This window comes from Spermophilus citellus (assembly GCF_964194105.1).
Source record: "Spermophilus citellus genome assembly, chromosome: 3".
In the NCBI taxonomy this organism is placed as follows: domain Eukaryota; kingdom Metazoa; phylum Chordata; class Mammalia; order Rodentia; family Sciuridae; genus Spermophilus; species Spermophilus citellus.
In genome coordinates this window covers 170,837,385-170,853,364 of record NC_138184.1, presented here as the reverse complement: position 1 = coordinate 170,853,364, position 15,980 = coordinate 170,837,385, and the positions used below count along the sequence as shown (strand labels likewise).

The window sequence follows — 15,980 nt, the reverse complement described above, 5'->3', positions numbered from 1 at the left end:
TAAAAACATAGACATCAAAGTAGTAGCAGGAAATATCTTATAATAATGCTTCAAGGTGCATGTGCTAACGTTTTTTAAGAGCTTGAACACATACTTAGAATTTCAATGTCCACTGATATGCCATATTAAAAAATTAATAGGTAAAGCTAGCATTTTGAAAACTTACTACAAGAGGCTAACAGAATGCTATAGTTTTTGTAATAATTATGAATATTATTAAAAATAATTTTGTGCTCTATTAATACTAAATATAAACATAAAAAACAAATGCATAACCAAAATTCAAAGAATAGATTTAATTTAAAGCACCTCAAAATTTTATATAATCATGTGATTTGGAAAACCTTCTAAGAGGTTTAAGCCATTTTCTATATTGTCATTAATATTGTATAAGGGAAACCAAAAATTAAAAGAAGTTGAATGAAAATGACAAAAATAAAGTAAGTTGGATATAAGAATCATCTTCCCTCTATACTGTACCATTGGTCTACGAGTCTATTTTGGTGCCAACATCATTTTTGTTACCATAGCTCTGTAGTATAGTTTAAAGTCTGGTATAGTGATGCCACCTGCTTCACTTTTCTTGCTAAGGATTGCTTTGTCATTTTGGGTCTTTTATTTTCCCAAATAAATTTCATGATTGCTTTTTCTATTTCTATGAAGAATGTCATTGGGATTTTAATAGTAATTGGATTAAATCTGTATAATGCTTTGGTAGTATGGCCATTTTGACAATATTAATTCTGCCTATACAGGAGAATGGGCGATCTTTACATCATCAGAGGTTTTTTTCAATTTCTTTCTTTAGTGTTCTGTAGTTTTCATTGTAGAGGTCTTTCACCTCATTTCTTGGATTGATTCCCAGTTTTTTTTTTTTTAGGCTATTGTGAATGGGGTAGTTTTCATAATTTCTCTTTCAGTGGATTCATCTCTGATGTATAGGAATACATTTGATTTATGGGTGTTGATTTTATATCCTGCAACTTTGCTAAATTCATTTATTCTAGAAGTTTTCTGGTATAATTTTTTGGATCTTCTAGATATAGAATCATGTCTTTAGCAAATAGTGATAGTTTGAGTTCTTCTTTACCTATTTGTATCCCTTTAATTTCTTTCTTTTGTCTAATTTGTCTGGCTAGAGTTTTAAGGATGATGTTGAACAGAAGTGGTGAAAGAGGACATTCTTGTTTTGTTCCAGTTTTTAGAGGAAATGTTTTCAATTTTTCTCCATTTAGAATGATGCTGGCCTTGGGTTTAGCACATATAGCATTTATAATGTTGAGATATATTCCTACTATCCCTAGTTTTCTAGTGTTTTGAACATGAATGTGTGCTGTATTTTGTCTAATGCTTTTTCTCCATCTATTGAGATGATCATATGATTCTCGTATTTAAGTCTATTAATATGATAAATTTATTGATTTCTGTATGTCGAACCAACCCTGCACCCTTGGGATAAATCCTAGTTGATTGTGGTGTACTATCTTTTAAAATATAATTTTGTATGAAATTTGCCAGAATTTTGTTGAGAATTTTTGCATTTATGTTCATCAGGGATATTGGTCTGAAATTTTCTTTCCTTGTTGTGTATTTGTATGGTTTTGGCATCAGGGTATTATTAGCCTCATAGAATGAGTTTGGAAGGGTTCCCTCCTTTTCTATTTTATGAAATACTTTGAGGAGTATTGGTGTTAATTCTTTTTTAAAAGTCTTGTAGAACTTGGCTGAGAATCCATCTGGTCCTGGGCTTTTCTTGGTTGGTAGGCTTCTGATGGTGTTTTCTATTTCATTACTTGAAATTGATCTCTTTCAATTGTGTATAACCTCCTCATTCAGTTTGGGAAGGTCATATGTCTCTAGAAATTTGCCAATATCTTCAAAAGTTTCTATTTTATTGGAGTATAAATTTTCAAGATAGTTTCTAATTATCTTCTGTAATTCAAACATGTCCGTTGTGATATTTCCTTCTTTATCTTGTATTTTAGTAACTTGAATTTTCTCTCTTTTTCTCTTTGTTAACATGGGCAGGGGGTTATCTATTTTATTTATTTTTTTCAAAGAACTAACTATTAATTTTGTCAATTTTTTGAATTGTTTCTTTTGTTTCAATTTCATTGATTTCAGCTCTGATTTTAATTATTTCCTGTTTTCTACTGCTTTTAGGATTCATTTGCTCTTCTTTTTCTAAGGCTTTGAGATGTAGTGTTAGTTAGGTCATTTATTTGTTGACTTTTTTTAATGAAGGTGCTCAGTGCAATAAACTTTCCTCTTTGTACTGCTTTCATAGTGTCCCAGAGATTTTGATATGTTGTATCTATATTCTCATTTACTTCTAAGAATTTTTTTTATTTCATCCTTGATTACTCCTACTATCCCTTCATCACTTAATCGTGTATTATTTAGTCTCCATTTGTTACATTTTTAATTTTATCTTCCATTTTTTTATTATTGATTTCTAATTTCATTGTGATCTGATAGAATGCAGGGTAGTATCTCTACTTTTTTGAATTTACTAAGAATTGCTTTGTGGTACAAGATATGGTCTATTTTAGAGAAGAAGCCATGTGCTGCTGAGAAGAAAGTATATTTGCTCATTGATAGATGAAATATTCTATATATGTCTGTTAAGTCTAAATTACTGTTTGTATTATTTAGTTCTATAGTTTCCTTACTGAGTTTTTGTTTAGAAGATCTGTCCAGTCATGTTAAAGTCACCCAGTATTATTGTGCTGTGGTCTAGACAAGGTTGCCAAAAACATTCACTGGAGAAAAGATAGCTTATTCAACAAATGGTGCTGGCAAAACAATCTGTAAGTAGCAAAATGATATTAAATCTCTATCTCTCACACTGTGCAAAAGTCAACTCAAAGTGGATCAAAGACTTAGGCACTAGAACAGAGACCCTGAGCCTAATAGAAGAAAAAGTATACCCAAATCTTCACCATGTTGGCCTAGGATCTGATTTCCTTAACAAGACCCTAAAGTTCAAGAAATAAAATCAAGAATCAATAAATGAGGGGTTGGGGTTGTGGCTCAGTGGTAGAGTGCTTGCCTAGCATGTGTGAGGCACTGGGTTCAATTCTCAGCACCACATATAAATAAATAAATGACCATCAACAACTAATAAATATTTTTTAAAAAGAATGAATAAATGATATGGATTCAAATTAAAAAGTTTTTTCTCAGTAAAGGAAATAATAAATAATGTGAGGAGAGAGCCTACAGATTCGAAGAAAATATTCACTACATGTACCTCCCATAAAGCATTAATCTCTAGGATATATAAAGAACTCAAAAAACTTAACACCAAACAAAACAAATAACCCAATCAATAAATGGGCTAAGGAACTGAACAGATACCTCACAGAAGAAGAAATATAACCAATCAATAAATATATAAAAAAGTGTTCAACATCTCTAACAATCAGAGAAATGCAAATCAAAACTACTCTAAGATTTCATCTCACTCCAAACAGAATGGCAATCATCAAAAATACAGAGAATAAAAAATGTTGGTGAGGATGTGGGGAAAATGGTGCACTCATATATTGCTGGTGCAACTAAAAATTGATACAACCACTATGGAAAGCAGTATGGAGATTCCTCAGAAAACTTGGAATGGAACCATGTTTGACCCAGTTACTCCACTCCTTGGTTTATACTACAGTATAAAATCAGCATACTACAGTAATGCAGCCACATCAATGTTTATAGCAGCTCAATTCACAATAGCTAAACTATGGAACCAACCTAGGTGTCCTGAAATAGACGAATGGATAAAGAAAATGTGGTATATATATTTAATGAAATATTACTCCGCTTTAAAGAAGAATGAAATTATGGAATTTTGCCAGTAAATAAATGGAGTTGAATAATATCATGCTAAATGAAATAAGCCAATCCCCAAACACCAAAGGCCTAATTGTTTTCTCTAATATGTGGATGCTAATTCACAAGAAAGAGGGGAGTATTAGAGAAGAACAGAGTTACCTTAGATTAGGTAGAGGGAAGTATAGTAGGACAAAACAGACATTATTACTTTATGTATATATGTGACTGCATGACCAATGTGATTCTACAACATGTACACTCAGAAAAATAAGAAATTATATCCCATCTATGTATGATATATCAAAGTGCATAAATGCATTATACTGTCATGTAAAAAAAAATCAATGTCACAAAAATAGAAGGAAAGGGACTGGGGTTGAGACTCAGTGTAGAGCACTTGCCTAGCATGTGTGAGGCCCTGGGTTTGATTCTTAGCACCACATATAAATAAATATATAAAATAAAGGTACTGTGGCCATCTACAACTTTAAAAAAATTTTAAAATAGAAGGGAGAACAGCAGAGCAGCTGAACGGGATCACCAGAAGGAAAGCCAGGAGGGAAAGGGGATGTACTGGGGAATGAAATGGAGCCAACTCTGTTATGTGGATGTATGAATATGTCACAATGAACTCCACTATTATGGATAATTATAATGCACTAATGGAAACAATCAAAATATACATCACATCACAAAAATAAAAAATAAACACGTCTCTCAAAAAAATATCATCTTCCCCCTTTAAAGATAATGGCAGTATATTAACACCTGAACACACACAGATTCAACAATATGTGATACCCACACCTAAAATGAAAAAGTGATGAATTTATGAAGAATACGAATGACCAACCTGGCGTTACTGCGACTCCATTTCCGTTGACCACAGGCCTTTCCTCCTCCTCCTCCTCAGGAGGCTCTATACTTGCTTTCTCCATGTTGCTCACTGACTTATTTCTCTTCCGTTTTCCTTCAGCACTTGGAGTGGCTCCCGGAAGTATCTGGTCTGTTACATTTAATAATAATGGTGCTGGTTCAGCTGGAGGCTTTGGGGTACCGTAGTAATTGTCTGCAAATGATATCCAAACATTCTGGAGTTAAGTTTTTCTCCATCTGCTTGCATAACTTGTACAAAAATGGAAATCATATTGACAAATTTTGATTCAATCTAATATATATATATTCAATCTAATATATATATATATATTCAATCTAATATATATATATATATATATATACATATATATATATACACACACACACACACACACACACACATACATACATACACGTATGTGGTTTTATGTCCTTTGTTGTTTCTACTGTATTGGGCTTTAATGCATAAAGACAGAGATCTATTTTCATTATCATCTTTGTATTGAAACAAAAAATAGTCTCATGCATTATTCTCAAATGATACAGTTAATTTCAAAATTATTCAAGTGATTTTGATGACAAGACTTGAATATAAACTTTTAACGATAATTAGGTTAAAAGTCCATGTAGCGGCTGGGGTTATGGCTCAGTGGTAGAGCGCTTGCCTAGCATTCCGAGGCACCAGGTTCCAGCTTCAGTACCACATAAAAATAAATATAATATAATAAAATAAAGGTATTGTGTTCCCCAAGACTAATCCACAAAGTTACAACTATCTTATATTTGATAAAGGGGCTAAAAGCATGCAATGGAGGAAGGATAGCATCTTCAACAAATGGTGTTGGGAAAACTGGAAATCCATATGCAACAAAATGAAACTGAATCCCTTTCTCTCGCCATGCACAAAAGTTAACTCAAAATGGATCAAGGAGCTTGATATCAAATCAGAGACTCTGCGTCTGATAGAAGAAAAAGTTGGCTACGATCTACATACTGTGGGGTCGGGCTCCAAATTCCTCAATAGGACACCCATAGCACAAGAGTTAATAACAAGAATCAACAAATGGGACTTAATTAAACTAAAAAGTTTTTTCTCAGCAAAAGAAACAACAAGAGAGGTAAATAGGGAGCCTACATCCTGGGAACAAATTTTTACTCCTCATACTTCAGATAGAGCCCTAATATCCAGAGTATACAAAGAACTCAAAAAATTAGACAATAAGATAACAAATAACCCAATCAACAAATGGGCCAAGGACCTGAACAGACACTTCTCAGAGGAGGATATACAATCAATCAACAAGTACATGAAAAAATGCTCACCATCTCTAGCAGTCAGAGAAATGCAAATCAAAACCACCCTAAGATACCATCTCACTCCAGTAAGATTGGCAGCCATTAGGAAGTCAAACAACAACAAGTTCTGGCGAGGATGTGGAGAAAAGGGTACACTTGTACATTGCTGGTGGGACTGCAAATTGGTGCGGCCAATTTGGAAAGCAGTTTGGAGATTTCTTGGAAAGCTGGGAATGGAACCACCATTTGACCCTGCTATTGCCCTTCTCGGACTATTCCCTGAAGACCTTAAAAAAGCATGCTACAGGGATACTGTCACGTCGATGTTCATAGCAGCACAATTCACGATAGCTAGACTGTGGAACCAACCCAGATGCCCTTCAATAGATGAATGGATAAAAAAATGTGGCATTTATACACCATGGAATATTACGCAGCACTAAAAAATGACAAAATCATGGAGTTTGCAGGGAAATGGATGGCATTAGAGCAGATTATGCTTAGTGAAGCTAGCCAATCCCTAAAAAACAAATACCAAATGTCTTCTTTGATATAATGAGAGCAACTATGAACAGAGTAGGGAGGAAGAGCAGGAAGAAAAGATTAACTTTAAACAGAGACATGAGATGGGAGGGAAAGGGAGAGAAAAGGGAAATTGCATGGAAATGAAGGGAGACCCTCATTGCTATACAAAATTACATATAAGAGATTGTGAGGGGAATGGGAAAATAAACGAGAGAAATGAATTACAGTAGATGGGGGTAGAGAGAGAAGATGTGAGGGAAGGGGAGGGGGGATAGTAGGGGATACGAAAGGTAGCAGAATACAACAGTCACTAATATGACATTATGTAAAATTGTGGATGTGTAACCGACATGATTCTGCAATCTGCATTTGGGGTAAAATTGGGAGTTCATAACCCACTTCAATCTAATGTATGTAATATGATATGTCAAGAGCTTTGTAATGTTGTGAACAACCAAAAAAAAAAATAAATTAAAAAAAAGGTATTGTGTCCCTTAAAAAAGGAAAGAATCCACATGACTTTTTTTTTTTTTTAAGTCCCACACTGTTTTAGAGATGTAAAGCACCTTGTGCTTTTCTGCGGCTTCCAAGGAGCTGTGGCTGTTGGCCTTGATATGTTCAGTACCCTGCTCAGAGCTGTAGCTTCATGCCAGGTGTGTGGTTCCGACGGCTGCTGACAGTCCTGAGGCTCTAATCATTATCCATATCACCACAGCTTGTTCCCATAGCTCTATTATCTGAGATATGGAATCATTTGTTTTTCCAATCAGTCTGGGAGACTTAAAAGAGAGACTAATTCTTATTTATCTCTATAATAACAACCTGGCACATAAATAAGCATGCGATTTGCCTGTATATGTTCAAGACAAATCACTTATTTAAAATATTCTAAAATTTTGATTGATAAAGAACAGTGGTATTGTTTGTAAAAACGAATCTCATACTTTTAACATCAACTTCAAGCCCATGTTGTTCTTTTTGGTTAATTGAGTAATTTATGCACTCATTTGCTCACTCATTAAAATCTTTATTACTACTGACTCTGCACCCAGGTACTCCAGGATGTGTTTGTGGGAAAATAAGGAGTATAAAAAAATCTTTTTTTTCCCAAGGTATTCAACAGTCTGGTGTAGAAAATCAAATTTGACGTCATACAGATAAGCATTGAAACAGCAAATGTATTAAACACTGCATCAAGGAGATATAGAGGAAGACGGAACACACCTCGATTTCTGGAGAGGTCATTGATGATATCTGGGAAAGCAGAGTGCCGTGAAAGAAACAACCCTGAATTGGAAGATGTAGGATCTAGGCTTTTCTACAGAACTAAACTTCAAGTAGTTTACTTAACCTCAGTAGGGCTCAGATTCTCTATCTATAAAAGGGGAATAGCAATAACTGTTAAAGTCACTTGTGTTCTGGATTGTAAACAACCAAAACATATTCCACTTAGGTTACACACCAGTGATGTGCTGAGAAGATAGGCGGTGGCTGTTAGTCTCAGGAGACAGAGGAAGAGCCCATTTTATTTTCCACAAATTTCATTTGTGGGATCTCCCCACAGGGAAAGGGCTTTGGGATGCTGGGCAGGCAGAAATAACAACATTCCACTCCACTTGCCTTCCTCACTTGGTTGTCATCGAGATGAAGTCAGAATGCATGAGGAAGAGCTTGTAAACTGTAAAAGTGCAATGTTTTTAATGGCAGTGTGACCTCATGCTGGCATAAAGTGAGCAAATATCCTGAAGAATTGCCATGCTACCAGTGTTCTTGCTCATTTTTTTAGATATTCACAGTTGTAAGAGTAATGTAAGGAAAGATTTTTACTTTGTAAAGTGGTTCTTATAAATGCATGTGGTAGTGGGTTTTTTTTTTTTTGCTCCATTACAGACTCTGCAAAGTAGACAGTGTACATTTTGCTAAAAGTTACTTTTTATTTTGATTTGGAGAATTTCATATACATCAAATCCTTATACGTAATGGTCAAATTCTGAGCCAAACAGAAATCACTAGCTGCTCCAAGAAGTTAATGAACTATTATATGTCGGCATTCCTAAGGGCTAGCAAAATTCTCAGTACACTGCTCTGCTTTCTGTGGAATCTTAATATATACTTGTCTAATAAACATAATATAAAAACTAGTAAATAACCCTCATACATCTCAATAAATGATATAATTTTAGTAGTATTCTGAAACTTTAATGCCTTTAAATATACATATTTCTAAGAAAAACAGATCACACTTCAGTGTTTCTTAATTCATTTATGTTTTAAGTTTCAAATTTCCCTGAAGGAACTGGCGTGATGTTGCATATCTGTAATCCCAGTGACTGGAAAGGCTGAGGCAGGTGAACTGTAAGTTTGATGCCAGCCTCAACAATTTAGTGAGACCCTGTCTCAAAAATAAAAGAAAGCCATCTCTTATCTCTTCAGCACATAACTCTTGTGTTTAACTTAAGTGGATTATTTTTGGTTGTTTAAAGCCCAGAACACAAGTGACTTTAACAGTTATTGCTATTCCCCTTTTATAGATAAACCGAGCTCTACTGAGGTTAAGAAAACTGCTTGAAGTTTAGTTCTGTAGAAAAAAATCAGATCCCACATCTTCCACCACAATTTACTGAGCTGCAGATGTGGCTCAGTGGCAAAGTGCCCCTGGGCTCAATCAACAGTACCAAAAAAAAAATTCCCAAAAGTAAATAATTTTTTTAAAATTAGAAGTAAATGCATACCATGGGCTAAGCTAAATATTAAATAACAGGTCCTGATGAATTTTATTAAGTAATTATACCTATTAGTATCATGTGCCAATTTATATAGTAATAGTCTTTTTCCACAACTCTATTCATGAAACTAACAGATTAATTTTTTGTATGTAAAATTGTATGAATTGTATGAATCATTAGGTAAGACATTAGATTATCTTCATTAGCAAAAATAGTAGTTTAAAAGTGGTACAGAAACAATCCAGTTACTACAGAGAGAAATACATTTCATGGGGAATAATCTATTATACCAAAGCAAGATTTTTATCCTATTGCATAAGGAACACTCAGAGAAACAGCAGAAGAATCAGCCAAGCCAACAAGTATGTAAGCCAGTGAAATTACTCTTGAAGTGTATATAGCTTCATATACAAGAATAAAAAATGCCTTTTAAAAATCATATCAGCATGTTTTCAAATATCAAACTGTTTTAAAATATAATTTGAAAATATTGTCCCACTAAGAATAAAGTGATCCTATGCATAGTGTCAGGATTTAGTGAATGTAGAAGTCTCAAAAAACAAGCAAACCACCCCCCACCCCCAACAAGATAATGTGATGGTGAACAGCATTGATCTTGATGAAAAAATCCTGAGTTTGAATTCCCTCATCTAATCTTTGTGTCCCTTAATCTCGATTCCTCTTAATATCCTTAAATTGATTTTGCTAAATAAAACAGGAGTGCAGCTGTAAAATGACAACAGTAACAAAAGCAACAATAAATGGGCAAGGTAGTACAAGCCTGCAGTGCCAGCACTCAGGAGGCTGAGGCGGGAGGATCACATGAGTCCAGGAGTTCAAGACCAGCTTGGACAACATAGTGAGACCCCACCTTGTAAATAATAATATTTTTAAAAAGTGATAATAACTATTATTAATATTATTCCCAGAACTACAATTTACTGAGCTGGATGCTGTAATGGGCATTTTACATATGTACTCTTGTACCAAATGTGAATTAGCATTCCTCTTACGCCACAGTGTTGCTATAAAGGTTAATGACAATGAGAGGATAAATGGTATGAGTGGATCACAGCAGATGCTCAAGATATGGTGACTACTTTTGCCATTTATTCATCGCCAGACAGTATGAAGTCATTCTGCCTCTGCAGTTAAGAAGATATGGACCCTGAGAAATTAAACTTTCTCAATACTATACATGAAGCAAGTGGAAAGTCTAGACCTGTTTAAGAGGGGGGAAGTGGGGGAGTGTGACAACATGCATCTTGCCCAGAATTCTTGCTAAAGGACTTCATTCCAAGCCGCAATCAACGAGCACAAGTGTATCAGTTTCTAAAGGGAAAGGCAATCTTGCTGCCAAATCATACTACAGGAACATTTCGGGTGATTTTTGTCTCTTCCCTCTTCCAAGAATAAGCAATGTGCACACTTTGGGGAGGAAGTAGGAAGAAATAAGTTTTTTCTGAACCTTCACTGAATATGTCTGTAAAGAATGACCTATATATACATCAGCAGTTTCATTCGACTTTAAAATCAAATTCTACTAACTTACTATGATCTTAAAATGATACATAAAATTATCTACTTATTTCTGTCATATTGGGATAATCTGTGAACTTACACAGCCTTATTTTTCATCAATGACTAGAAAATTAATGTGACAATTATTTGAGGAGTCCAATTTATTCTTCAGCTAAGCACTTATGCATGAATACTTTTTTCATAAAGATGTGGCTATAAGAAAGTATAACAGGGTGAATGCACTTATTTCTAATATTATAAAAATGGAAAAGCTCTTATAAATTTGAGTAAAAAGAATAGTCCATAAAATGTCAATAATTTATTTTATAAAAATAAAAACATTTAATAAGTGCCCATTTACACTGGACAGTGACCTACTCGTTCATTGCAAAGGGAGAGGAACTAAAATCGATGACACCGTTATGAAGTCAACCCATCTAAAGCTGCCCTTGGAAAATCTAATCCCTTGCTCTCTTTTAGGAAGATCTATTCCAGCCCATCAGAAGGAGATGAGAGAAACACTCTAATAACTTCTTCACATACTGTACTAGAAGACCATCAAGGAAAGAAGAAGAAAACCTAATTTCCTTCTTCCTTACTGCATTGCTTCCCACCTGGGTGCAGCAATGCATGCCTGTAATTCCAGTGGCTCGGGAGGCAGAGGCAGGAGGATCACAAATTTGAAGTCAGTGTCAGCAATTTAGTGAAAAATTACTTATAACTTTTTCAATGTAGCTAAAATTACTTTCAACTTTTTAAATGTAGGTCTCAAAATAAAAAATATGTATGGAAAAAAAAGGGCTGGGGATGTGGGTCAGTGGTTAAGTGCCCCAGGGTTCAATCTCTAGCACCCCCCCCAAAAAAAACCCAACAAAACAAAACAAAACAAACAAAAAAAATTACCACAGAAGTCTTAGTATGAGAGAATTTTTAAACCATGTTTTTGTCTTCCAAAGGGTCTACACACATTGATTTTAACCATGAGGCTCGGGGTGAAAAAGGAATAGGAAACCACCTAAATGAATTTTAAACTGTCCCTTCTTTGGACCCTCAGGTTTTTGTTGAATAGTAACAGATAGCAAAAGAGTTTTTCCTGCGATGTATCATGTTCTTTAGACTTTTAAATTCTGATATTATGACAAAGAGTAGGAAAGACATTACAAATTAACTTTAGGAATGAGGAAAAAAATGAATTTATTTAAAACCTGTCCCATAGCCATTAAAAATACTAGGGAACTGATCACTTTGAATTGTGTTCACTAGAAGAAAGATGAACACCTGCAGGAATGGCAGGGGCTTGCACAAAACACACCCATCCCAGAATCTGCAGAGAGCTTTAAGGAAAGATCCTCATGTGGGAATGATGTGTAGCAAAATTTAAGTGACTCAGAATCTGACCATAAATGAAGCAAACAGTTTGATACTTGGCCTTCTTAATGGCACCTGTACAATTTGACTCTGACATTAAATGGAGAAGGCAGTTTCCCATCCAATCATAACCAATTTTATTAGAAAACCTGCCAGATCATAAGTAAACTATCATTTGAATCCACAACCAGATATTTAGATTTATAGTAGCAGAAATGGATATAAAACGAGAGGATCCTAACTAAATTCATACTCAAGGACATGTTTAACATTTAAACAAGAGGTAGTAATAGTTGAAACCAGCACCAAACTTCATTCTAACTCATGTCAGACATGGCAAGAATTAGTCAGATGGCTACATTTAGTAAACGAGAAATTTTATAAGTACTAGAGTAAATATAACCCAGCAAATATTATATTTTTCTAAAATTGCATTCCCTCACAGAAAATCAGATACAAATTCTTGCTTTAGAATGCTTTTGTCAACTGATTTTTGAAGTTATTTTAGTAAGCAATTCTGAGGCTTAAATTTGGGTCTGGAAAAAAAAAACCCAACATGTCATTTCCTCATCATGTCATATAAAGTTAGTAGCTTAAAACCAAGATGTAGAAACTCCCTAACCTCAAAAGATAAGGTCTTTTTCTCTTATGGTAAAAAGCATTAATCTTGCATGAGCCAGAAATAGGGAAAACACCAAAATAATATTTTGTGGAGGATATTTATATCAAACTATATACAATTGGATCTTAAAAAATTCTTAACTGTAACTTTCAAAATGTGCACAATTGTACAAAAGTGTAAATATTTCTATTTTCTTATACATGAAATTGAATTATTCTGTAAGAAACTCAACCTAAGAATTTTAAATTACGTTAATGCTGATTTTACAATAGTTTGTCCCCAAGGACATAATTCTAAATTTTACTGTCTCACTTTACACATCCATACTCAACAGAAAGTCATGCAGACAGTTCAATTTGACTAGCAGTTTTGAAGCTCAGTGGTCCTTTAGACAGAACATCCCCTTAGACATGTTAGCTAATGTGCACAGGCACAGGACAATCATTGCTAAATCTAATAGTCCATGGGCTGGCTAAATAAGGTGGTTCATTCATTTAAAGGAAATCAGACACTCTGCCCTGCAGTGACTACTCTTCAGGCATTATCAGAAGAGTTCAGAACAGTTCCCATTTCCACCAAATAACATACATAAGGAAATTATGCAAGGAAATCCTCAAGAGAACAGAAAGAAGTCACATTTGATTTTTTAATGTCAAATATACATCTGCTTTTAAAATAAAGCATTTTAACATTTATAATTATAATAACATAAGAAATTTTAAAACCCAATTTAAAGTATATCACATTTATCAAAAGCACATCACATTTAAATAATATTGAATTCTTTTTTAAAATAATATTAAATTCTTTAGAGGAGCATTGTCTAGAAAAAATAATGTGAGCACAGATATGAGCCACATATGTAATTCAAAATTTTCTAATTACCTACATTGAAAAAGTTGAAAGTAATTTTAATAATATTTTGCTTTGCCCAACACATTATTAATTCTCTGTATAATCAACATAAAGTTATTAGTGCAATAGTTTACTTTTTATCATATCTAATCTTTGAAATTCAGGGTATAGCTTATACTTGCAACATATTTTAATTTGGACAAGACCTCTTTCACATGTTCAATAGCCACATGAAAGTAGGAGCTATGATACTGGATAGAATGGCCTTAGATAATTCCCTTAGTGTCAAGTAACATGTTAGGTTACTCTATAATCACCTGATTAACTCATTTTCTCATAAATGATGAATTAAAATCCATTTTAAAATGACTGAAAAAATTGAGTAAATAGCAAAATACATTTATGGTTTTAGGTGACATTATGTCATTGATATTTCTCTTGTTGGATTGCTTTGCTACACTGAATATATGTGAAATAATAAGCATCTAACAGATGTCCATTTCTTAGTGACACTTTTTCACCTGCTTCCTGATCATACATTTTGTCACTTTATCTAAACTTGAAAAATTTACTTTTAAATTTATTATCAAGATCTAGGTTAGAATGTTAAATATAAATGAATGTTTCAAGTAAAAAAATGTAAGTATGGACTTGTGTGAGGAGTATTGGGACTTTATAATTAGTTATAACTCAGAAGTAGAGGAATTGCTGACTTGTGGCAATAGAATAGAAGCAGAAATTCATATTCTTATTTTTCACCTTTATGGATCACCTCAGTATCACATTCTCAAGTTAGACTCCATAGTGTTCAATACCCAGTGCCCCACACCCTCCTCTCACTAGTCTACTTTCCCACATCACACTTCTAACAATTTCAGTTTTCTTCTTCTTCCATACATTACATGTGTACCATTTTCAATTTCCTTTGGGTCTTGCTAAGTTAGTGAGTTACCATCAATAAGCTATTTTGAACTATGATATAAATGACTATATAAATGGCTTAGTAGATCCTACATAATGTTTGTATTTTAACAGGATTGCAGATGGTAATCCAAAATGTTAATCATAGACTATGGAAAGCAACTAGTCAACTAGTGGGGGAATATATTTTTCAAAAGAGTCTATAGTGCTCCTCAAATCACAGTACAGGTGTCATCCTGCCTAGTCAGGGTACCTAGTAGGGTGGATAGAAGACTCTAGTCTCTCAGGGAACCCGTGCAAAATGTCCATGTACATGTTTTGGAAACCAGTATTCAGAAAAAATAACTTATAATTCCAGTTAGTTACAAATTGATAAGTCTGGCTTTTTCAGTGGACTTATATTTGTTACTAACATAATTAATAATTGTTTAAGATTTTTAAGTGTCTAGTGAGCAGATGATTAAAAGAAAGTCTCTTCATGGATGAGTAAATAAGAAAGTAGAAGTGAAATTTCAATGAATTTATAATCACAAAGCTTAGCAGATTCTTATGATAGTCATCTTAATTAAATTTACTTCTTCAAAAATTGATAAAGGAAACTGAACCTCTCAAGGACAATATTATGTTTCTCAAACAACATTTATGGCTTGTCATAAAACTTCATTCTCCCAATGGAATTATTAACTATGATACTGAAAAAAAATTACTGCAATATTAGGAGACCTCTAAAACTTTCTTTTGTCACTGCTATGCAAGTAGTGTACCCAGGGAAATTTTTGATTAATCTTAATTTGATTGTTGGTTAAAGACTAAAGAAATTTGCCAAATATCAAATCTCTAATCCTCAGTTGCTAATAAAGTTCTGGAAAAAAACAATAAAAAAATATTATTTCTACTTGGAGAATTTGTTTACTAGATTTTTCCCAAGCCTGGTACTCTGTGCAGAGAGGATTTAGAGTCCTATTGCAGAGGTTACCACTAATCTCCCCAAAGACTTTGGATTACATATTAAATTCCTGTGAACCTTGTTTTCCTCATTTATGAAATTATATATAGGATCATATATCTAAAGTATTTCTTATCCCAAAATTATACAATGAAATTTTTTTTAAAATGTGATGGCACCAGGAATGATGACAGATATCTGTAATCCCTGCTACTGGGGCATCTGAGGCAGGAGAATCATGAATTTGAGGCCAGCTTGGACAACTTTAGCAATTCGAGTAAAGTGACTGGGGATATTACTCAGAAGAAGAGTGTTCCTGAATTCAATCCCCAGAACCAATAAATAAATTAATTTTAAAAAAGGTAATTGCAACAGGTTATAATTCTTTGTCATCATATTATAAAGTTCTGGATTGGCAATAAATAGAGAGTAATTGTAAATTGAAGGCAGTAATTTCAATTACTTGAAAAGCTGGACTCATTTTCTTTCTTGA

General features: G+C 33.8%; 1 protein-coding gene across 3 annotated transcripts in view; it reads right to left on the bottom strand.

The window, feature by feature from the left end:
- The window catches only part of MAGI2 (membrane associated guanylate kinase, WW and PDZ domain containing 2), a 1,381,189-nt gene that overhangs the window by 469,820 nt on the left and 895,389 nt on the right, over positions 1-15,980 (bottom strand). For all 3 annotated transcript variants that reach the window (XM_081288532.1, XM_081288533.1, XM_081288534.1), the window contains exon 4: positions 4,685-4,900. In XM_081288532.1, the coding sequence (XP_081144658.1) occupies positions 4,685-4,900 (216 nt within the window). The remainder of the gene's footprint in view (positions 1-4,684; positions 4,901-15,980) is intronic.